Below are 24,619 nucleotides of genomic sequence, written 5' to 3'. Positions count from 1 at the left end.
TCCTAAATATTAATCCATTTGGAGATTTTGATGTATATATACAACATTAATCAGTAGAGTTTTGGCCTTTCTGTAAAATGAAGATTTTAATCTGATGGAAGAATATATATTTAAGTCGAAGAATTAAAAATTTCATACATCAAATTCACTTTAATGTTAAATTTAAACTGTTGTGATAACCTAAGGAAAATGACTATAACTATAAAAGAACTAAACAAACACTTATAGATTTATCAATAAATTGATAGGGTAGAAAAAAGCTACTAAGATGAGTATGAGATAACCAAGAAAAAAAAAATCGGCATTAAAAAGGCATCTAATACAAGTTGGAAAGAAAATGATAAATCAGTATAGAAAACATCAAGAGAATGATGCTTATTAGAAAGTCAATCAGTCTTCAGCATACTAGCTATGTGGAAATCTCATATCTTTGAGTAGTAGAGAAAAATTGCAAACTCTTTTATTCTTCTTCTGTATGGTTTTTTAAAGTTTTCTGTTATTGCAAATGATGCATAGTCGTCATATGGATAAAAGGTTAAAAGGCCATCTCTAATCATCTTTAGTTCATAAATATATTTCTATCATAATCATAACTTTTTAAACTTAATAGCATGTCATTATAATCATTTAGTGAAATTATAAGTTCTCTTACAATATTTTGAAGTTCCATAATAAAACCAAAGATGCTGTCATCTTTGATCCCGGAAGAAACCCGGGATCATCTAATCTCTTTAGATGACTGTGAGCCCTTTCTTGACCACTTTGGTCACTGGGAAATCATCGATTTGCCAGGAAATCCTTGCATTTGCTTGCATGCTCTAATTATGAAAAGTCTTACCCTACTCTGAATTTTATTCACCTCCTTTAACTTCTCCCCAGAAGAGCACTGGGCTTGGCATGCATTTCAAGTTTTCCCATCCTTTAGTGGCATAGCCTAACTAAATCATGTTTACTCTACTCTACTTTCCTATACGGACTTGATCTATAAAATCAGGCTAATACTCTTTGCCCCATATTCCTCATCAGCTTGTTAAAAGATTCAAGTCAGAAAATACTTGTGAAAATGACAATACGCTTAAAGCATCTATGAATGATAAACATAATCCCTCTTTCATATATATTATTTGCAAATTGTTACCATGTTTACCCCAAGTCCCTTCTGCAAGACAAACTGCCCAATTCTCTTCATCATCTCCTATAAATTATAATATCCAAAACCACTATCTTAGGGACTCTTCTGGATACATGCCAGCTTGTGAATGTCTCCCATAAAAGGCGCCATATGAGCTAAACAGGTGACCCTGATGTGGCTGAATGAGTGGAAAACGAAATAGGATTGTTCTGCTGTTACTACGCCAGGCAGATTACTCTGGTGTCTTCTGAGATGAAGAGTTTTTCTTATTACCACCACCTATGTTATTTATGAGAGCTAATTTAATTGCAGCATTTGAGAAATATCTTTGAAGAAAACCTTTTTAAAAGTAGCAAAATGATCAAAAGAATAAAACATAGAAAAACAAATACTAATAATTTATTTTCTCTAAGTCGCATGACTAATTGGGTATAAGAGATATATGCTTCCATGAATGAAGGAAAGAAGGCTTGAATCATCACGTAAAACAAAGTTTAAGATTTACCTGTGATTTTAAGCGATCCATGATTTTATTTTAAGGTCTTTTCAGGAATATAACGTGCAACAGTGATCCCCCCAAATAACAAGCAGAAAACATAACAACCTGCTTGATTTTATCAGTCGCGTCTCTCATTTTGGAAAGGCAACTCTAAGAAAGTACAAATTATTGGCAGCTTATTAGAACATACCATTATCTGTCCTGGGATACCGTGTAAAATAACTATTTACCAAGTTGGTCAGATGATTTCAAGAATTGTTAGCTCATCTATGCAAAGGCACATGGGAATGCAAACCTGCTATAATAACACTTCCCTTCTCTTCGGATTGAATACTCTGTATAGAATAGTAATCTCAAAAAGGTAAGAAGGAAAGCCGTTCTCCAATCTCCCAGCTCTGCCTGCTGTCTACCTTCATAACACAGGCAACTTTATCCTTCTCTGACTTTGCTTCTCCACCTGGAAAATCTGGAAAATCTTACCTATGACTCCTTTCTTTCTAGGACTGTTGAGACCTTTAGAAGAAATAAGCTTCACACATTCAAAGATTTATGTCAGTGTTGTTGTTGGTTTTTTTTTTTTTTTAACTGCTTACTTGAAGAAAGGGAATGGATTCGAGTTGTAAAAGTTATTTGGAAGTTGGATTGTTGTTGGTAGAAACCAATGTGGCCAAATGTGGTTTTGTTTTGTATTTCTTTTGTCAATTTCAGCTGGTTTCAGGTTGGCCCATTCCAAAAAATGAGGCTTCTTGGAACATGTCCAAGTAAGAAAAGCAAGCAGGTAGTTTGTTTGGTGACAGTGAATTCCAAAAACTAATTTTTGTTTCCTGTGACTTTGCAACAAAAGGTGTTAGGAGCTGGGCTGAAACCAGGACATCAAATACCAAACTAGTAGACAGAAGGCATAACACTGGGGGGAAATTTTCCAATCAAAACCCAAAATACAGCTCAGTGATTTCAGAAGCAATGTTTCTCGTCAAGAAGAACCATCATTAAAATTTAAATAGGCACAAGTGAAAATGATTTAGGGGTGATGGCCGCTAAGGGAGGGTCTGTTTTAGAAAACACAGGGAAGTTTTATTTTATGCTTAACTTCCCCCAGTCAGGTTTGTCAGATCTCAGAAGAGAAATGGGGGGGGGGGGGTCATTCTCAGCTGAGCATTTAGCCCTCTTGACCTACACAGACTGAAATTTTTAATCCAGGCAACTTTTTCAGCAGAGTCTCACCAGCTTTCTTTGGCCAGTGAATCCCACTAAGTGAGTGTCTTCAGGCCATCAGTGCAGACAAGACCCCAAAATTTAACAACAACAACAAAATGCAGGCGCACACAGGCGTCCCCGGAGCCTTCCGATGAGACACCCGGAGCCCACGCAGCCCAGGGATTGGTCTGGCGCCATCGCTCCGTGTTCACTGGACGCTGTCAAGTCTGATTTGCATTAGAAACCTCTGTATTCAATAAACAGAAATAGGGATAATGACCAAAGCGCTATTCGGAACAGAAAACAAACTCAAGCAGTGAGTGTTTTCCACTGAATTCACTCAAGATTTTAGTCGTGGAGCTCTCACTTCGGTGATGGGGCTCAGCTTGCCTTTAATGTCATTGGCCTCAGTTACTCAAAACAAAAGGAGCCTGATGGGTGCGTGTGTGTGCGCGCGCGTGTGTGTGCGCGCGTGTGTGTCCGCACACACACGGGCTTTGTACGTCCCTCACATTCAGACCCATCCCCCAAGGGAGGAGACCTGAGGGGAGTGCGCGGGTTTTGCGGGTCCGGGGATGGAGGTTCCCCCACGTAAGCAGGGCGGCTCGGCTGGAAGTCCGCTGGCAGCCGCGCTCCCGCCACCGCAGCGCCGCGCAGCCAGCCTGCAACCGGCGGAGGAGACTCCCCGCGAGCGAGGGCACGGCGCGGGGCTGCGACGCCTGCGGGGCCGAGCGAGGCCCGGCGGGGGCGGGGGCGCGGCGCGTGTCCTCGGCTCGGCGCGCGGAGCCAATAGGAAGCCCGGGCCGCGCTGAGACCCGGGCGCAGCGCCGCGCGGAGGCACAGCCCAGCCCCGGCCGGTGCACAGCCGCCAGCCGCAGCCCCGCGCGCCCCGCGCCGCCCCCCGCCCGCGCGCGCCCCCGCAGGCGCGTCCGCGGGAGCCCGGCCGCCGGCCCCCGAAGGCGGCAGACGCAGAGCCGGCGCGCAGCCCGCGGGGCGCTCTGTGGCTCGCCGGACAGGGCCCCGAGGACGAGGCTCCCATCGCGTCACTGCAGGTACGTCGCGACCGCGGGGCGCGGACACGGCTCCCCGTTCCTGCCTCCGCGGGGCACTTAGAAGTCCCTGGCGCCGCTGCTTCCTCGGCGGGTCGCCGCCGAGAGCGGCGAGGGCGCGTCCCGGGTCCCCCCGAGGAAGAAGCGGTTGACGCGCGTTCGGAGGGCGCGGGGTCCGGCCACCCACGCGGGTCCCCGCGGCTGCGACGGGGCCGTCCGACTCGCTCGGCGTCCGCGTCTCTCCAGCCGCGCCGGGCTCTGCGCGCTGTCACGCTGCTCCCGGCAGCTCCCGTGGACCCCGTCGTGGCTGAGACCGCGGCAAGGCGGACCCGGCTGGTTGTTGGGAAGCGCGCTCCGAGCAGTCCCCACCGTCCCCCCGGGTCGGGACCCTCCTCCGAGGAGCAGCAGCGCGCGCGGACGGAGCACGGGTTTGAGCCTAAAAGCGCGGCCGGCGTGGGCCGCGCTCGGGAGTGGGAACAGCGCCGTGTCGCGTCGCTGTGGCCGGAGACCGAGGAGGGAGGACGGGGTGTCTCGGTGAAATGGTCAGCGACCCCTGCTGTGTGCCTGATTTACCCGGGCATCGTCTTCGGAGGTGAACGTGCGTCGGTGTTGTGCACCGTCCGGTGGGAAGAATTCCGAGACCTCCCGGATCGCTACACTAAAAAGTCATGAACTTGGAACCGTGTCGTAGGTGGGATCTTGGGAGGACGTGCCCATCTGGGGCTTGATTTTATTTGATACTAAAATCCGTAGATGCCTGGCCATGTCCTGGCCTGTCTTTATTCATTTTATTTTGAGACGTGAATTTAGTAAAAATAAATAAATTAAAAAATATATATATATATAAAAACCATGTTAGATTTCAGATTTTGAAGATGGTTACATAACTTTTTTTTTCCCTGTTGATTACTTGTGATTAAATTAGCATTGCCTAATGAGTTCAGCCTTTGCCTTGGAAAAGCCAGTGGGGACTGAGTGAAGGCTGAGTTAAAAGATTAGTCTTGCTTTGGGCGATCCTCAAACAGCTGGCATAGAGCTGCCCTGAATCCCCGAATAAGAGCTTTTCCTGCAGTGAAGGACTCTGGTTCCACGAGAGAACCGCCCTATAGCAGGTGCAGGGCTGGTAGAGGATGTTCTCTTACTAGAGAACAAGAGAACTTGAGTATGTTCTCGCTCTTCTCGGTGGATTCTGGGTGGAACATATTCAAACCCTGCACTGTTCCCCATTCTGTCATGCCTGGATTGTAGGGTACCCCTGATCCAAGACATGTGCCTGCCCGAGGTAGATAAGGCAGATGTAAGAAAGGTATTTGTTTTACGTATCACAATGGAGAATTTACACTGACCTGTTTTTTTTAAATCAAATTAATCTTTGTCATTAAGGAAAAGGCATGCTTAGCTCGACCATGGAGGCTTGAAAACTGTTCATAGGGTTGCCCAATGCCAAGTTCGAATGATATAAGGGGGTATTTTTGAAACCATGTCATGAAGAGACATGGCAAGTGAGTGTTTTATTTTGCAGAGAGCATTTTGATTTTATATGAATATTTTTCTCTTTTTACATCACAAACTAATCGTCAGGAATTTACCTATTTCAATAAACACTAATTAACTGACCCCACTCAATTTTATTTGCAGTTAAAAGTGTAGTTTTGTGTCACTATACACATTTTTCAATCTAAAAGTATAATATCTGCAATACACGGAGACCCGTTGCCTTTTGCCATCCAAGCTCGAGAGCAGTTTTGGGCATGTCAGTAGTGACTGTAAATGTGAGGCTGAATATGTATACTTACACACACACTTTGTCTGGACTAAGAGCTTTTCAAAGATAAATGTAAACCGTGCTTTGATTACTCATTGTTTCGTGCTATCACTCTTCGCTGGGAGAAGTAATCGAAAGTTCATTCCCTCTGTGTTTTAGGATAGCCGGCTAGAGCTTTAGATACCATCAAGTTATAAGTTTGGTAAAGTTTAAACAAGGTACTTGCCTTGAAATCTCTTTAAAGTAAACAACAACTCCTTAGTCCTCTTCTTCTAAAGCAAAGGAATGGAATTAGGCTTCCAGTCTGGGCGCGGAGTTCTTATTGATATGGAGAGGACTGGCCGGCCTAGGTCAAGGACAAACATGGAGAGGCTGCCGAGGCACACAAGAGATCAGACCAGCCACGTCCTGCCAGGTTGCAAGCGCTTTCTCAGTATCAGGGTCCACTAAGTATTTAGGAGAAAGTGGTGAATTAGAGCAACTGCCTGGGCCAAGTATTGGGCTTAAAACAAGTCACACAGAGAGCCAGCAAATAAGACAAATTGTTTCGAAGGGGAAATACACTGTTATAAACTTGGCCTATGGTGCTGTCTACTCCTGTGTTTGCTTAGCTGTTTCTCTTCCTATTGCAGAGTTCTCTTTTCTCTAAACTGGACACACTGACCTAATCATGTGTAGAATGAATTTTGAGCCCAAGTCAGGCTAAAGTATGGTCCTCAAGCCCCTAGTCTAAATACAGGTATTTCCCACAGCCACCACTTCTGGGTGGAGATATGTCTTTGACTGGCCAGCTGGTCTGTAGGACCCAGCTCACGCGGACCACTGATGTGCAGAGCAGAGTCCCAGAGCCACGTGGCCTTAAGAGGGTGATGAACAGGGAGAGGGTCAAAGCACCGAGAGTGTGGGGGGAGAGGGTATTTCATCCTGAAATAGGAACCCAAGAGTCGAAGGCATAATGAGTGTGTTTCCTCAAATAAGCTTCCGGTATAAACTTTCAGTGTGATTTCCTGAATGTTTTAAACAAACTCTCATGTGTACACATGGACCTTGCACCCAGGTATGGGATGAAAATAAATACATGGGGTGTGCTGTTAACACTCACCAGGAGAGGGCAGCGTGCAAACTGTAAAAAGTGACGTCTCCTCTCGACCAGGGGTTCTCCGATCTCCAAAATAGCTAAACCTGTCTCCCTAACAGTAGGCACGGTCTTCCCTTTGAAAAGCAGAATCGAGAGCCTTACTTAATACGGGATACATACACCGTTCAGAAAGATTTGTTTCTACTTTTGCCCCCAGAGTTGGAGCCGCCCAGCAAGATCAGGAAAGCAGCCTATTTAAATGAGAACTCAACTTCTCTGTCTGAATTAGCTTCATTCTTTTTGAAGCAGTCCAAGTGGTCTTTATCTTGACTCTGCCAGGAGATGGGTGGGAGAAAGGGAGGTAGAATGCAGAGGGAAAAAAGAGAGAGAATAGGGTTTTTTTGCGTTGGTTCTCGAGGGGAAGTTTTTATGAGCTGCTTTCTCTGTACACCTTGTCATTGTTTCAAGCATGTCTCAAAGGCAGGTTCAGGGCCACAAGAATACATTTTGTAAATTGACAGTCAGTAGTGTCTCTAGTGAATTTGGTTTCAAAACAGGAGAGCTAGAATAGCTTTTTTTGGGGGGAGAGGGGGTTGTTTCCAGAGTCTAAGACTTGTGCTATTAAAAAAATAATAATAAAATAAGGATTCTACATCTACTGCTTAGAATCTCAGAATCTCCGAGATGGTCAGACCTAATCCCTACTACACCTAGTCCAGCCTTTGAAAAACTCAAGGCTGATAAGCCTCGCACTGTTCTTACTTTCACAGATCAGCCATATTCTAGGAACAAACTATAAATGTGCACAGGAGAGAAATAATCACTCTTCAAGTGGGCGACCTGGAGCTGGCGGCGAGAATCCCTGCACGCTTCATTCTAATTGAGCTACATCGGGGATTTTAGCTCCAGGAACACCCTTGTCTCTTTGCCGTGATTTGTGCCGTCACATTCCACACACAGCTTTGCTGCTAAATATGAAGGCTGTTTAGAATGCAGCTCAGAGGGGGCTTTAAAAACAAAGTCTGGGAGGCCCCGAAAAAAAGCATTCTTGATGAAAAGCTGAGGCTTCTCCTGAGAGAAGAGGAGGCAGAAGGGACGCTGGGCTGGGGATGGGCACACGAGAGTGAGGGAAGCCATGACCTCTGTGTCAAGAAAGGGTAGTGCTGAAGCTTCTGGAAAGCAAGCCCTGGGACCCTCAGGACCTGCCCAGCAGGGCTCAGCCTTGAAAGCAGGTCTCTCTGGGGCCGCTGTACTCTGCTAGGAGGCGTGGTGTCCTTGAATCAAAGCAGGAGGTTTTTTCAAGGACAAAGTCAAGATGTCTCGGTGTCTGGGAAGAAAGGGAGGTCACTGCGTGTCTCCCCCGTTCTCAGCCAGATTAGCCTCTGCAGCACTCCCATGTACTGTCTGGAATGACGCAGTGCCCCAGTGCTGCTGAGGGAGCTTGGGTAAAGGGGGTAACATTCGTCCAGGGTCATCGTAGAACCCAGCACAGTGCCGTAATAGTGGGGCGTCAGCAACAAGGGAGGGAGAGGCAAACCCTAGAGGCTGAGAAGCTGCATTGCTGTTTCTCAGTTTTTGATGTAGCCCTTCCCAGCTCCTTCAGTCAGAGAAACTCTGGATTCCATCTCTTTTTTCTAGATTACTTTGCAATAAAGGAATCCCATGGCTGAAGGGTAAATCTCTTTGAAGGCACTTACCTGTTTGAGAGGCAAAGCAGGGTAAGTAAGATCGTAGGCTGCTGGCGGATACAGTAACCCTCAGGAGAAGACACACCTGAGGGTTTGTTCCAGTAAGAAAACATTTCCGGATTGTGAAGGCAAGGGAATTTGAGACAAAGGAAATACATGACTTAATGAAAAAATTCTCCCCAAAGAGGGTTTTTGAAGGCTATGACACCAAGAACACAACAGCACCAACATGACTTTTGTGGTATGGATTAGTAGTAGTTCCAAGCTAAAATTCTCCACTCTTGTAATTTATTTAAACATCAAGAGAGGGAGAAAAAGAGAACACACTGAGCAGGGGAACACTTGACTAGCTCATGTGAAATGCTAAGCTGAGTTGACAAATATCATCTGCGTTCACAATGATCCCACCTGGTTCTATAGTTGGGACTCTAAAAGCTGAAGGAGGCTCATCTTATCACCTATGGGAAACTCGCCACCTCGCTCTGCTTTTGTGCAATTACAACACACACCCTGGATAATGCATTATATTTTCTAATTATAGTAGCAGTGTTTCAGGCAAGTCGATAGATGTGTGATATTGTACTTACAGTTAATAAAAACCCAGCAGGTCTATAATGAGATTTCATTGCCACCTGCTTTTTCTAGGAATCTAAATTTCATCCAGTTTTCAAGCTATCTTTAATTTTCCCTTACTGATCATTTTACAAATTAAGATTCATCTAACACTTGTTAAGGGCTGAACACATGCCAGATTATACTAGACACATTTCTGCATAATATATAATTTAACCGTTACATGAACTCGGAGGATTTATCTTCTGCAAGTTTTATTAAGGCATTGATTATAACCAGGACATTTGAAAGCTAAAAACATAACCATTTATGCAAGCATTCATTCAATAGGTAGCTGTTGAGCTTCTTTGAACAGCAGTAACAAAAGCAACAGTAACAAAATGATCTGGTTATTATTGCTAGATGATCCTTTGCATTTTGTTTCCACATACATTGTTGCACTTAATTCCTGGATCAGCCAGTTCCTCACACATGTGTAAACAACAAGCAAACATCTTTCTACAGCACCAACTCCTCACTACGAGATTGAAACTATGTATGTGGAAATAATCTTGCCTGACTGTTGATTGAAGTCTGTGGTCATAGGAGTGTCTTATTTGATAAACAGATGAAAAATAGTCACCCTCAAGCCCACTACTGGAAAGAAAAAATAGGTTGTGTCTATTTTAACCCCTTTGCTGAGGACGTGTTCATGTCTCAGGGCCACATCCTCTGGCCGGCAGACAGCACCCCTCATTGTAGCTCGTTAAATATGTGCAGCAATACAGAAATGTGTAGCTTCAGATATATATATCTGCCTCCTAGACGTCAACTTGACAAATGATATGGAAAAAGTACTTAAGATATCTCACTTCTGTGAATTCAGAGAATGTAAACTTTGGAGAAAACAGACAATAGCAGACAATAGCATCACAGCGTTTCAGAAGGCCAAATGATATTAAGACCCCTTTGACCTAGGAGGGTTATCTGGTTATTATTAAAACTTATCAAGTTGGGAAAATGAGAGGACCAGGTTTGCACCTGTTCCTGTTTTTCACATTGGGAGTGTGGCCTTAAGGAGAGCCTACGATCTCTGGAGCTCACTCTTTAAAAACAGAAATGGAAGTGGATCACTATTTCTTTCCAGCCCTAAACATCAGTTCTACATGCTTCCTCCTGTGACCGCGGCTGACATTCCTTGAAGGATGACTGTTTTTCAAGTCTTTTATAGGTATCATCTAAGCTTTATCAAAAGCCTAATATTCTTGTTATTATCCCCACCTTACAGGTGAGATATCAAAGACTTAGGGGGATTAACACAGCTTTCAGCAATTAACACAGACAAGCCAATTGCGAACTAGGATTCACACCCCTCCCCACCTTTCCCATTGTACGTTGCACCTTCATTCACTTATTTATAGTATGTGGAGAGGATTCTGTGTGCAAGGTGTTGTGCAAGCTTACGGGGATAATCATGAAGAGCTCAAATAAGTAGGAAAGACAAAGAATATTCTAGCAACTCTAAGGGTGTTTGCTGAGTATGGTAATACAGGAGGCTTTGCAAATCTATGGTATTATTTTGCCTTGTTAACAAAACCATTTGACAGTTTAAGTCTACTGATTGGAAGAGCTCAACTCTTTTCTTTGTATCATTTTGGATAGTTCTGCCCCTCCAAGACAGCGGGGTGTTAGTCTTCCTTATATAATTATTTTTGTCATATGTTTACATCTTTCACTAAATTTTAAATTTCCCTTGAGGACAGAAGCCATTTCTTATTCATCTTTTGGTTCCCCAGCACAGAATTGATGCTTAATGAATTTTACCTCTGCTGATCTCCTGCTATGTCTAATTTATGGCTAGCAGCAGAGACTCCTGTTTATCTGCGAAAAGGTGCAGTCTTCAAGAGCTTTAAATAGGGAATCCTGGGTGGCTCAGTGGGTTAAGCCTCTACCTTCAGCTCAGGTCATGATCTCTGGGACCTGGGATCGAGCTGGGTTGGGCTCTCTGCTCAGTGGGGAGCCTGCTTCTCTCTCTGTCTGCTTCTCTGCCTACTTGTGCTGTCTGTCAAATAAATACATAACATTTTTTTTAAAGGCTTTAAATACACACATTCGGTGTAGGCTAAACAAATGATAAACTCAGTCATTCATCTGGGAGGAAAGAAAACTTTTTTTTCCCTTTTTCCTTTGTGTTACTGATCCCTTGTGTAACACATTAAAGTTTAAAATGATCATTTCAGTAGGAAAATCAAGCCATCATTAAAAGTCAGTTAATCCTCTTTTTAAACAAGTTACTGCTTTGACTTTAAAATACTTAATCAACCATTTTGACAGATTTTTCTTACCCAAGTGAGAGATCACTTCATCATTAGAGGGTGCCAAGGTGTCCCTCCAAGTTTATCCTTCCTTCCTTTGGGGATGTGTGGGCTGGTCATAACACACTGGAATGCTTGCTAACTTTCCGGGCGCTGTGCTTTCATTTGGAAATTAACAAACTCTAACTCATGCAGAGAAAGCGATAAGGTTACCAAAGATTCTGGAAACAGTGTCGGGTTTGAATCGGAAGGCTTAATTTAGGAGAAGCAGGAGAGTTCAAGAGGACCGATTTGCTCTGTGTGGCTGCAAAAAGCAGATTTTTAAAAATCTCTGTGAAAGAATTCTTCACAGAGAGTTCTTTCTCTGTAGGGTTAGTCTGTGACAATTCTGGGGTAATCTATGACAATTCAGGGGAGTCTATGAATTTGGGTGGTAAAAAATGGCATCTTTGTCTCTACTGCCCTGAAACTGAAATTTCCCTTTCCCTTTAGCTCTGAACGTCAGCAGCATACCCCAGCAGTATTAGCAGAACCATAGCCTTGTCACCAAGAGAAATCAGAGCTATTTTCATACTACACCACAGTTGATACAAATGTTTCAAAATATCTCTTACGCCTACCACTACTTCAAAATTATGGTGCTTATGATACCTACTTCTAGATCTTAGTATTAACATGTAAGGAAGACCACATAAATATCACACTTTTAAAAAAATATGTTAGTATATATATATTTTTATATTTCTACACACATATTTATATATATACACACATACGTGTGTGTGTGCGTGCGCGCGCGTATACACACACACACACACATAGTTCCCTATTAAGAATATACATTTCTGGGGGAGCCTTGGTGGCTCAGTTGGTTGAAGGTCTGACTCTTGATTTCAGCTCAGGTGACGATCTCAGGGTCATCAGACTGTGAGCTGAGCGTGGAGCCTGCTTACGATTCTCTTTCTCATTCTCCCTCTGTCCCTCCCTGCTCACTCTCTCTCTTTCTCTCTCTAAAAAAAGAGAGTATGCACTTCTGACCTTAGAAACATGATCCTGAAAAGGAGCTTCACTAGACCAAAAGGACGTCCGTGGGGGAAAAAATCTAAAACTCCTGAGTCTAGAGGGCGGTAACTTTGGCTTTTAGATGGCAAACGTTCTGTCAGCTGAAGTTGCCCCAAATGGAACAGGCCACCCTGGGAGCCCAGGAAGCTTGTGCTGGTGCGGGGCGGGGCAGCGGTGGGGATGGATCTCAGTTGCAGGGAGTCCTACACCAGATACGGGGTTGGGCATGATGCCAGCACCCAACAGTGAGGCTACGTGGGCGAGACCAAGACACAAAGAGAAGTCAGTTGCTTTCCTCAATTTCGGTTTGCAAGGGTCTGAGCCTGCTGGCTTCAATAAGGAGAAAGAGACAAGAGTCCTTCAGTGGTGCACACCGTGCCACATATCTTGGTGTTTGTTTCTAGGTTAGTCTCAAACATCAGTAAGTACTTGTGACTGGGGTGGCTGAGGGCCACCGTTACCGATCAGGTCTGGCTAGTGTCCTGAAAAGTCAGAGACTCACCGCTTGGGGTTCCTAGGTACAAAACCCCAGGCTGGATTGTAACTGTGCTTCCATTTCTGGCCTCCGCTCCTGTGCTGTGAGATATCTCAGGGGCCATGCATTGGCTTCTTGATGTCTCCAATCCAAGAGACTTCATGTTTGGCAAACAAATCGGTGGATGCCCCTGTAGAGGTCACTGTTGTTGCGGAGCCAGTGGTCCCATTTTTTAAAAATAAATTAAGGAAGAAAATATGAGAAAGAATATTTCTGATTTTACTCGATATAAGTATCCTCATGGGATGGGCTCTCAGAGAGCATAGTTCTGGACCACTGAGTAGCCAAGTAAAAACCTCAGAGAAGAATTCTGTTCTTGGCGAAATGAGAAAATTCTCTTCAATTGAACTCAATGGAAATGTTGACAGCAAAGACCTTTCAGGGTGGCTGGGGCCTTGGTGGTCTCTGATATCTTTTTGGGAGGTAAAGCATTTTATTCGGGATTTGGTCAAACTGAGGAGAAGTTCTCCTTCACAGGGATGCCAAGGTGTTCCTATACATGCAGAGCTCATTCTTCCAACCTTACGGACTTTGGGAAGGTGGGGCTCATGCTGGAAGGCAGAGTTGGGAGGGGACAGTAAGGACCTACCACGCAACTACTGTGCATTTTAGGTATTTGAACATACAATTCATCATCGAGTTTTTATAAAAACTTTTTGCAGTAAGTGCTGCTGTCCACATTTCACTGACAAAAAACTGAAGTTTACTGAGCTTCAGTAAATTTCCTAACTTCACACAGCCGCTCAGTGGCTCAGTAAGCATCATTCCGAGAGCTTAAGAACTCCAAATACAAGTCACTGCCTTTTCACTACAACAAAGCTTGAAAACACTGCCTTTGTCTTCCATAATTTTGGTTCTGTTGCCTCGGAGTGATGCAGGGTTCATACTAGAGACAGAGATAAGAATCTAGGTACGTTGTGTTGGGAGAATATCAAACAGAGAGGAAGTGTGCACTTCTAGTTTAAAGCATGAAATTTGGAGTCGGATAAACCTGGCTCCGTTCCTATCTGAGAGCACTGTTTCTTAGAAGCAGTAATCCTCATCTAAAATCTCATAGTACGGTTTTAAGAATTATATGAAATAATGGTTTCATCCCAGGCACAAAAAGCAGTTCTCGTTATTATCTGCGTATTTATTTAGCAGCCTTTTGATATTAGTGGGTAAAAAGCAAAGGTCTTCAGAATGGATATCGGTGAATATTTAGTAAAAGAACAGTGCATTGCTGTGAATGCCTTGGAATTAGAAGCTGGAATCCAATTTCATGAACTGAGACAAGTAAAACATTTGAGTCTGAAGTTTCTCTTTTAAATGTAATAATTATTTAGAAGAGTTCATTAAACACTCTCCCTGGAACCATTGATTCTTTTGACAAATATTTACAGATCCAGAGCTGGAAATGGCAGAATATCAAAAGACGGATCGTCTTTTCAAGGAGCTTATAGCCAACGGGGAAGATAAAACATATGTGTCAATAATGAGCACACCAGATGAAAACTGGATAAAATGGGTGGCTCAGTTGGTTAAGCAGCTGCCTTCGGCTCAGGTCATGATCCCAGCGTCCTGGGATCGAGTCCCGCATCGGGCTCCTTGCTCAGCAGGGAGCCTGCTTCTCCCTCTGCCTCTGCCTGCCATTCTGTCTGCCTGTGCTCGCTCTCTCTCCCTCTCTCTCTCTGATATTAAAAAAAAAAATTCTAAAAAAAAAAACTGGATAAAATTGGTAAAGAGGCAAATAACCAAGGGGACAGAGGCAATGGAGGAGTGAGAAGTTATTTCCGTTGAAGAACTTTCAATGCTCCAGGAAGGCCTGGACACACCATGTCATGTGCCACTTTGGATTATTTCCTGTCTGTTTTCTCCAGCCGATGACCTGTGTTCTGTATCACTCTCTTCTGGCTCGTTGAGTTTTAGAGATACAAAGTAGCAATTTATTTAACCTTCTCATTTCCCACAGAGGGAACTGATAGCTCAGAAAGCTGTGTGCCTTGTAGAACTAGACGTGGAACCCGGTTCCCTATCTCCCAATCTATTCCTCTTCCTACCACACCATGCCCCCCAGTGGGCCTCCACCAGGAAGCTAAGCCTAAATCAACAGTACACAAAGTGCTGCGGGAGGTTTCACAAAGGTCCAAGGTGCAGGCTGCAGGATGTGTGCCCCAGCGGGGCAGAGACCATTTTGCTTTGGGGACAGTAGAAGGATTTTGTATAAATGCCATGTAGTCTGTTGTTGTTTAATTTGGATGAACTTTTCTCCTGCTCTCTGCAATACCAGATAATCCTAGAGCTTGCACTCCCCAAGGCTGAGGTCCATTGAAATAGTCCCAGTCATTTTTGGAAGGTCCAGCAGTGCCTTCAAATCACATCATGAACAAATGGAAAATGGAATGAAGTGGTAAGAGGAGGAAAGTCACTTTGCATTCTCCTTCCCAGGCCGCCAAGTGTCATAGTGCGTTTCGGCTTATTAAAATAATAACGGTGACTTTCCCTGCCCTCTGTTTGGACCAAGGATGGATCTTTTTTTGTGATCTATGCAGTCAGGTTTTTCCACATCCCTGGCAACCGGTGTTTTCTCTAGTTCAAATGCCCTAGTTAGACAGGTTTACTTGGTCACACTTAGAATGACTTTAACCAACAAATGCAGCCTCTGGACAGGATTTGGGAAAAGAAAAGAGCTGGTGTCACACTCCATCCAGAATTTTCCCCCTCCTGTTTGTCAGAGGAAGGGTGCTCTCTGGAGGAACACTTTCTTCTCTTCCTCAGCCAGCTCATTTGGCTCAGTGCTCCTTCTCCCTGCTCGCTCCTTTAATTTTTGGAAACAGACATGCGCGGAACCAGACAGCCCCCTGGGACAAGCCGCCCAGCAAATAGTGGGCACCTCCCTCCTGCATGGCTGTTCCTACCCATGGTGCCCCTAGATGACTCTGAGGGTCAGCAAGAGACAGATTTCTCTCTGTGGGAGAAGAACTGTCCCTTGCACAGCCAGGAAGATGTTTTACTCCAGGAGAGAAAGCCGCAGGAAGCAGGGCATAGACCAAGCAGGGCATGTCCGAGGCTGGAAAGCCGTCCTTCCTGGTTACTTCATTCATGACTGCTGCCCTACTCCAGCTGAGTTTACATGCCATTGACCTCAAGTAATTGGGCTGGGGAAGATGAAACAACTAACTCTTCATGAAGCTTCTTTTTATCCAAATTTGGAGCAAAACTCGTGAACTCTATTCTTGGGGTTGAATGAGACAACATTGCTGAAGGCTTGTGTCTGAATAGGCACCATATGGATTTGTGCAAAGGGAAGCAAATAATCCTCAGTTGTAAAAATATCTCTGGTCTTCCTAAGGGTGATAGGCACCCACATGTTTCTGTCAGGTGGTTTTGCTATAAACAATTATTCTTGGACTAATAGGAAAATTTCCTTTTATAGTGATTGTACGTTTTCCCAGATTATCAGTGTAGCATGCAAAATCCCACAACTTCAGAAACTCCAAAGATCAAAGTCAGAGAGGCCAGTGAAGTCATTAGACTCACCACCCACCAGAACAATAGTTTGGCTACCAGAGAGCCCCTTTGCTGACAACAAGAAAGTGTGCTCTCACAATTGCCAAACTGCACTGTGAAAACTGATATGCATTCCTAATTCCTGCATTTGATATTCCTGTTGTTTCTCGATGGCAGTAAAACTCAGATTGTCTCCATATGATTAAAACATTGGCCAACTGAGGTTTGGGGCCGTTGGGTCAATATTAACGGCTGCAGTGTTGAACTGATTTTCTGTTTCAAGCGACAGCCAAGACTATCAAGTAAACCCAAAAATATTTATTAGGGCAGCTTCTGAATATATAGGCTGTGGCTCATGACACAGACTCAATAATCTCATTAAAGGACGGGAGAAGATTTTTTTCCCATCTGGGTAAACCCCATTGGTAGTTGGCCTGTGGTGTAGGTGCATTGGAAATGTCTTTGGAATGCGTGAAAAAAACGAGTAACTTAGAGTGTGTAGATTGGAAAGTAAGGACCTGTAGCTGTTGAAATATAAAAAAGAACTCACAGATAATGTTAACAAATTGACCATCTGTTTAGCAGTTTAGCCTTGTTTTGTCAAGGTTCTGATTTATATACAATCAAGCATTCCTGAGTGTTTACCGTGTGGCAGGCTCTAGAGTCTATAGAAGGATGAAGATCTGGTCCTGCCCTCCAGCAGCTCCCCGTCCGGCGGGGGAGACAAGCACTAGGCAGGTAACAGATAACGGCAACAATGGCAACGTGGCTCGCTAGTTTTGCTTTGTAGAGACTGTAAAGCACACGTCACACCGGAGGAGACTGTGACCGTGACCGTGAGCCCATTACGCAAAGCGGTTCACAGCCCGCATACATCATCTCTTCCGTGGTTTCATTTCTTGGTTTTGGTTTTGTGGTTTTTTGGTTTTGTTTTCGTCCTTGTGACAGGACAATAGACCTGCTGTGCAACCTTTTCCTGGTCCCTTGGACTACTAGTAAAATGCAAACAGTCTGCGGCATCTACAATGTCCTGTTGGCTCGCTGGCCTGTGGCTTAGGAGGCTCCTCCGTCCGGGCACTCAGGACACTCTGGCTTCTGGGTTTTGCTACACACCAGAGACAGTGGTCTCATTCCTGGCTTTTTCCAAAAGGATCGTAGCCACGATCATAAAAAAGGATTACTGGAATCCCAGCAAGTCACAATCAGGTGTAGCTCTTTGGAAAAACATGATCTGAAGAAGGCAATGTGCCTCAGTAGAGCAGTAACACTCCTTGTTTCTGTTTTCCGTTCTGGCGTTGGCTGGGTTTTAGCTCACGACAAAGAATGGCACGGCTGGCTTGTCGTTTCCAGCCCTTACTGACTTGTGTGCGGGCCAGATGCAGGATGGAGAAGTGAATACCAGAAGGTCAGATCCTTTTCGTTTTTCTTTTTTTCTCCTCCCCTCTCTCCCGAAGTACGCACAAGGAGATAACCAAATGTTTGTTTTTCTGTCAGAGCATAAGTTTGGGTACATCTACGTGACTGGAGGCAGCTGAACGAGAATCCTGTTTCATAACAGGGGCTTACGTGGAGTGATCTAAATGGCTCTCCACAGCCCAAATGACATTAAACATAAATTCAGTCACCTTGTTTTATCGGGGGGTGGGGGGTGTGCACACAAATGACCACAGTAAGTAGCAGTGGGGGACCAGAAAGGTCAAGGCATTTCTCTGTAGTTTTGCATTTCCTTAGCTGCCCCTGGAAAAATGCAATGGATTTCAAACATTGACTAAGTTTCCCTTACATAAGAGATACCATATAAAATGACGGATTCAATTCAGGATTCCACCTCATGTTTAAACAAGCAAGATATCCATGTCCCAAAGGAATTCAGAAATGCCAATGATTCGCTAATAATGACAAGAAAAATAATTTCTGTCATTCAGTGAGCCCATCTATAGTGGAATAATCTAATTATAACTGTTACTAGAGAAGGCCACACCTCATTTAGAACTTACCATATTCCAAGGACTGGAGTCAATCTTTTTACATGCATTTAAGCCCAAATAACAGTCCTGAGAAAAGCACTGTTATCTCTGTTCTCCAGAACTCTGAGAGTCGAGTTTATTTCCCCTTGAGCAAAAGTTAGACCCCCCCCCCGCCCCCTGTCTATTTACCGCCAAAGCTCTAACTCCTAACCCGCATGCAAGATTTTGACCTTCACATATTATTAGGTATTTTACAAAGACAATCCTATTAATTTTCAACGCAACCTTAGAGTCAAGTCTTATTATTATTCCTTTCATACACATGGAGACCCAGAGCCCCAATGCCAACAGCAAAGAGCCAGAATTCAGACCCAACTAGGCCTGACTCCAAAGCCCTTGCTTTCCATCGACTCAGTGCGCTGCCTCCAGATGTGTTCCAGGACGCTCTCCTCATCCGCGGGTTGCCTTTCTTCCCAGTGGGTTTTCTGGTGCCTGAAATTCCCTTAATAGGAAATAACACCTTTCATTCCACAATTTGGAAGCTGACTTGGAAAGAAAAACACTGCTGGGGTATTTGAAGATTGACCAAAGAACTCTGGGTTGTCAAGGCCTGTATACAGGTGCACAGGGGGAGGGGGACAAAGGAAAAAGGGTGTGTGGGGAGGGTCTGAGGGCACGACACAGAGGACAAAATAAATTAAGAAAAGGAGCCTGAGGATTAATGAGGAAAGCAACTACTTCACCGTTTTTCTAAGGGCTAGGTCAGGGAACCGCACTGCTTAGTATTAAACAAACAAACAAACAGAAAACTCTGAACTAGGTTTTCTTTTTTTAATTTCACTGTAACATTCCCTGAAAATACTATTCACAAGTAGATATGAGGCCAAAGAGCACATATACCCTTAACTTGGGTTTTTCTCGGATCTTGATCTTATATCTTGTTTTCGGTTTATTATTAAATTCTCTAAAGTTCTATTCACATAGGGTTATCCCACCTCTAATCCTAAATGGCAGAAAAATTTCTCAGTCCAGTATTCCTGTCTTCCTAGACTCATATCCAAAATGCTACCCTATTTATTTCGCCCCAAAAGGAAAATAGTGTCCCAGTTTTTATCCATTTATTGTTTTATCAGCTCTTTATTGAACATTTTCTCTGTATGAAGGATTTCAACCCTAGACAGCAACTGACCAACTGCTCCCCATGTCAAAAGTCACATGTGGGGGTGCCTGGGTGGCTCAGCCGGTTAAGCATCTGCCTTCGGCTCAGATCATGATCCCAGAGTCCTGAGACTTGAGCCCCGCGTCGGGATCCCTTGCTCAGCAGGGGAGTCTGCTTCTCCCTCTTCCTCTCCCTCTGCCCCTGCTCGTGTACTCTCTCGCTCACTCTCTCAAATAAATAAAATCTTTAAAAGAAAGTAGCTGTGTTTCGCACAGCAAGGAGCTTAATTTCTGGCCATAAAACTGATGAGACACCTCTCAAAACTAGGGTGACCATAAAATTTATTGTCTAAACCAGACACTTCCCAGAGGGTGCTATTAATAATCCTGCTGGGACAACAGGCAGAAGGCAGGCCACTGCAGGGCAAACAGGGGCATGAAGAACAGGGGTCCGGCCCCTCCCATGACGTAACCCCTTCAGGAGGGCACAGTCCTGGGAGACCACATAGGACGCTGAAAGCAATCACGTGTATTTATCGGTGAGCACGAAGAACGCTCTGTGTGCTAAGGCAGGGCTTGCCACTATTAAGGATTCACTGATGAGCCTCACAGTCTAGTGAAAAAAGACTCGTACCCGACTTGAGTTTGTAACAGTAGCAGCGCTAACCGACATGCACCGAGAACTGTCCACATGACCTACGATGGACTTTTTTGATCATTATCTCATGTAGTCCACACTCTGTCCCATGAACTGAGTGGTATTTATTCTGGGTTTTCCAGTCGGGACACTGAGACTCAGCGGGGAAGGCGTGTCCAAGATTTGTCACACACAACTGGTGGAGGCAGGGTTCAGGCCTCGATGTGTGCAGGTTCCAGGCCTGGGCTCACGGCCACCATGCTTTGCTTCTTCCCTGTGGAGGACACTGAGACACGTCACAGCGGAGACAGGAGCCGGGTGACCCTGGAGCACAAAGAAGGCTCCCACCACTTCCTGTGAGTCTTGTGGGCCACTTGAGGAGGAGAATGTCACAGAGGAGGTAGCATTTGAGATGGGCCTTGATGAAAACCGAGAATTCCATCAGGATGTGAAGGAGTGGGATGGAGACACTCCAGGCAAAGGTCCAGGGGAGTAAATTTCTCCCCAAAGCGCCAGGTATAAAGGGCAGGGACAGAACCTGGGTCTTCAAAGTACTTGTCTCTGCAGCGCAGAGGAGGAGAGGGCCTAAAGGTGACAGGAGCTTGAAGGCACATAGGCCTATGATTGTAGGCAGAGTTGTGATTTAGGATCAAGATCCCTGTTAGGGCCAGAGCTGGATAAGAACCTTGGTGCCCGTTCTGCCCTAAGCTCTTCCTTTCACTTGACAAATTCACTCTAAAACTTTTTTTTTTTTTTTTTAAGATTTTCCTTATTTATTTGGCAGAGAGAGACACAGCGAGATACAAGCAGGGGGAGTGGGAGAGGGAGAAGCAGGCTTTCCGCCAAGCACATCAGCCCGATGTGGGGCTGGATCCCAGGACCCCGGGATCATGACCTGTGCTGGACAGACACTTAATAACCGAGCCACCCAGACACCCCTTGACTCCAAATCTAATGCTGTTGCTGGAAGGTAGTTTCTGTCACATTTCAGAATTCTGATACACTCCCTGTTATGCATTAAATCAAGGAATAAATCAAGAATCGAAAGACTTCAAGAAACCCTATTTGTCAGGTGACATCCAGTGTTGGAGAGCCACCTATGTGAATTTTGAAAGTAATTGAAATGTACCATTTTAATGGCCATTTTTTTGAGTTTAAATATTTTTTTCCTGATGGAACTATTTCCAAAAAGTGGCATTTATTTTCCTGCACTATTCAATGTGACATACGAAGGGTGATGAAACTCTCTTCTGTAAAACCGCTGTCATCCTAGAGAACCTCTGTTGTCCTCTAGGCCCTCATTTTGTATTAAGATCCACATTTATTTATATTGATTTAATAAGCAGCTATAGAGTAGGGGAGGCAAAGGGAGTGGGAGAGGAGAAGCAGACTCCCCACTGAGCACGTAACCCCACATGGGGCTCGATCCTAGGACCCCGAGATCATGACCTGAGCTGAGACCAAGCGTCAAACACTTAACTGACTGAGCCACACAGACACCCCGATGCTATGGTTTCTTACTCGTTACGCCTCACCGTGGTGAATTTGCTTTACTAGCAACAGCAAACCAAACAACAGAGCTTATGACAGTTAAGTATGAAATGGAAGGACCCAAGCTCGTGGAGAAGATGGTACAGGTAGAGGATGGTCTTTTAAAAACTGCTGGCGATTTTGTGCATGACTTTTGTGCCACCCATTTTTGTTGCCCAGAGGTCATTTTGACTGGGTTTCCCGGCCTTGACCGTGTTCAGAGGTGTCAGATGTGTTTAGGGAATGAGGAGCCACTTGAATAGTACAACTCTAGGAAATACAAGCTTGTAACTTCCCTTTAGAACCGTGGATGCTGACCTTCAGCACAACCTTGGCCAGTTTATATAAGCATGTTCTTTGGGCTCTTGTGACTTTGAAGTGGTGAGAATGAGTTGTATGATATTCGTGGAACTATGGCAAGAAATCGTATGTTTGGAGAGGAAGGCATTCCACGTGATGAATGAGGGTAGAGCTTCCTTCCAAATACCCACAAGGCCACCGTATCGTGGTCTCTCATGGCGTCCATTAGCACAGTTAAAATACTTTGAAAACTAATAATCTCTTTCCACATGAACTCGGTTTAGGAACAGTGTCTTACAGTTCTGATTGCATTTCACCCGAGAAATCATAGGACGTGTTAATTAATACTCTTTTCCTCAGCTTCCAGGTGAAATTTAACTTTAGAAGTAGTCTCAAATCAGCCCTACCAGCCTTTATCCATTGCTTTTTTTTCATTTGATGCATTTTGTCTCCCAAAGCCAGGAAGGAGTGTCTCTCAGCTGTAGCCTCGGTGTTTATAATTCTTCCAGTTGTAGCCTAGAGTAGAGGCTCCAATCACAGATTTTTATATCCTTGAAACAAGACTGTAAAATTTTATAGCCAATTGTAGAACCACGGTCTGAAAAACCTATTCAGACATTTCAAATATGAACTTCATCATACGGTAGAATTAAGAGTCATTTATTTTCTATCAAAAGCATCATAAACAGCTCCATACCTCGTAGTAAATCAGGAAACCAGATTGCCAGGGAAGGTACTGGGCCTACTAGTTTGGCTGCTGGAGCGGTTTCAAAAGCTGCTGGATGACCTCCAAAGGCCCCTTCCACTTCAAAAAACTCCCTTTCTTTTCAGCAAGTCATGACTTATGACCGGGTCTTGGGCAACTCAATCCATGGCCATCTGCAAAAAAGCAGTCCATTTCCAGATCATTAGGAAAATTACCAAGCCTAGCACTTAGTTGAAACAACGTCCAGAAAATGCTGGAGGTGGGAAATGAGGGGAAGAAGGAACAAATGTCCTGGAAGGAAATTCCACCTAGAAACGATGCTTTGGCGAACATGAGTAAGGACGGCCAAAATTGTAGGATACTCTGCACACTTGAACCAGCATGTTCCGTAGCCCTCAATACAGACCTCCATAATCAGAGGCTGAACACCTGATTTAGGTATATCTCTAAGCAGTGGAATGTCTTTCCAGTTTTCTAACAACACGAATCCTACTTCATTCAGTTTATTCATTCAACAAACTTTTCTTCGCTTCTTGTGTATGTTGGTCACTCTGCCACGGTCAGGCCATATCCTGAAGACTGTGACTGCGTGATCCATAAAGAAGCCAGTGGGGGGCGCCTGGGTGGCTCAGTGGGTTAAAGCTTCTGCCTTCGGCTCAGGTCAGGATCCCAGGGTCCTGGGATCGAGTCCCGCATTGGGCTCTCTGCTCAGCAGGGAGCCTGCTTCCCCCACTCTCTCTGCCTGCCTTTCTGCCTACTTGTGATCTCTGTCTCTGTCAAATAAATAAATAAAATCTTAAAAAAGAAAAAAAGAAGAATCCAGTGGGGGGTTGGAGGAAGGGGGTCAGAAGGTACAAACTTCCAGATACGGGACAAGTAAGGGCTGAGGATATGGCGTAGAAAATGGTGGCTACTACTAAGACTGCTGTATGATATGTGGGAAAATTGTGAAGAGAGCAAGAAATCCCAAGAGTTATCACAAGGATATAAATTTTTCTTTCCTTTTTTCCCCTCCTATTGTATCTACATGAGATGACGGATGCTCAGTAAGGTTACTGGGGTAACCGTTTCACAACATACTCAAGTCAAACCCTTCTCCTGGATGCCTCACGTTCATACAAGGCTCTATGTCTGTTACACCTCAGTGAAAGTTGGGGAGGGGGCAGGGGAGGAAACCAGTCGTGCGGAAGCTGGGAAAAGAAGCCGTGCAGAATCCCTGGGCCAGGGACGAACAGAAGCAGGTGTTTTCCAGGAACTTCTAGAAGCCAGTGTGCTCTGAGCTTGGTGTGCAGATGTCAGTGGCGCAATCTGAGGTGGACAAGCGGGCAAAGGCCAGATACCATGTGGTGTCAGAGTCGCAGTAAAAGACTCTGATATGGTTCTATGTGAATTTTATTCTATAGTAAAAGGAAGACTGAGTACAGCACAATTAATAGTGTCCAATAAAAAACCGTGTCTTCAGACAAATATTCTTGAACTGTAGATTGAATTACGATGCTTCCCTGCTAACAGAGCTGCCACTCGCCAAATAAGACGGTAACTCCCAGGCATTGAGGGGAGAGTTCTTCGCCATATAACGTTAAAGGCGCACCTTCCATCCCTGACGATGTGCTCTGTGAGCCTGTAACCCCAATCCGCTCGACATTCCCTGAACCCGTATTGCATTTTCCTTTGTTCATGCTGCTGCTTCCTCCTCACCCCTCCCTACCCTGACATCCGCCTGTTGAAATCCTACCCATCCTTCCAGATCCAGCTTACAGGCCACCTGTTCCATCAAGCCTTCCCTGCTCCCCCTGCCAGAATGGATCTTTCCTTCCTCTGTCCTCCCAGAGGACTTACCACACGGCCTTGAACTCTAACTATTTATGTACGTCGCTCTCCCCCAGGAGTCCAGCCTACTAGGGTTCGACCAAATGGCCCTTGTGAGTTTGTGATCCCATAGACTGCCTGGTAGAGACAG

General features: G+C 44.7%; 1 protein-coding gene across 4 annotated transcripts in view; it reads left to right on the top strand.

Annotated features, from left to right (window-relative positions):
* Positions 1 to 3,699: 3,699 nt before the first annotated feature.
* GREM2 (gremlin 2, DAN family BMP antagonist) overlaps positions 3,700 to 24,619 on the top strand; it is a 109,721-nt gene continuing 88,801 nt past the window's right edge. For 2 of the 4 annotated variants that reach the window (XM_032319383.1, XM_032319384.1), the window contains exon 1: positions 3,700 to 3,880. Coding sequence is in view for 1 of the 4 variants with exons in the window: in XM_032319381.1 (XP_032175272.1) it covers positions 17,738 to 17,766 (29 nt within the window). In the remaining 3 variants the exon portion in view is untranslated. Of the gene's footprint in view, positions 3,881 to 8,358; positions 8,439 to 17,671; positions 17,767 to 24,619 lie in introns of all 4 variants that reach the window. The other 2 variants (XM_032319381.1, XM_032319386.1) reach the window with 2 other exon arrangements.

This window comes from Mustela erminea, chromosome 17, assembly GCF_009829155.1.
Source record: "Mustela erminea isolate mMusErm1 chromosome 17, mMusErm1.Pri, whole genome shotgun sequence".
Classification (NCBI taxonomy): domain Eukaryota; kingdom Metazoa; phylum Chordata; class Mammalia; order Carnivora; family Mustelidae; genus Mustela; species Mustela erminea.
Note: the sequence above shows the minus strand (reverse complement) of the source record. Positions and strands in the feature narration are given on the sequence as shown.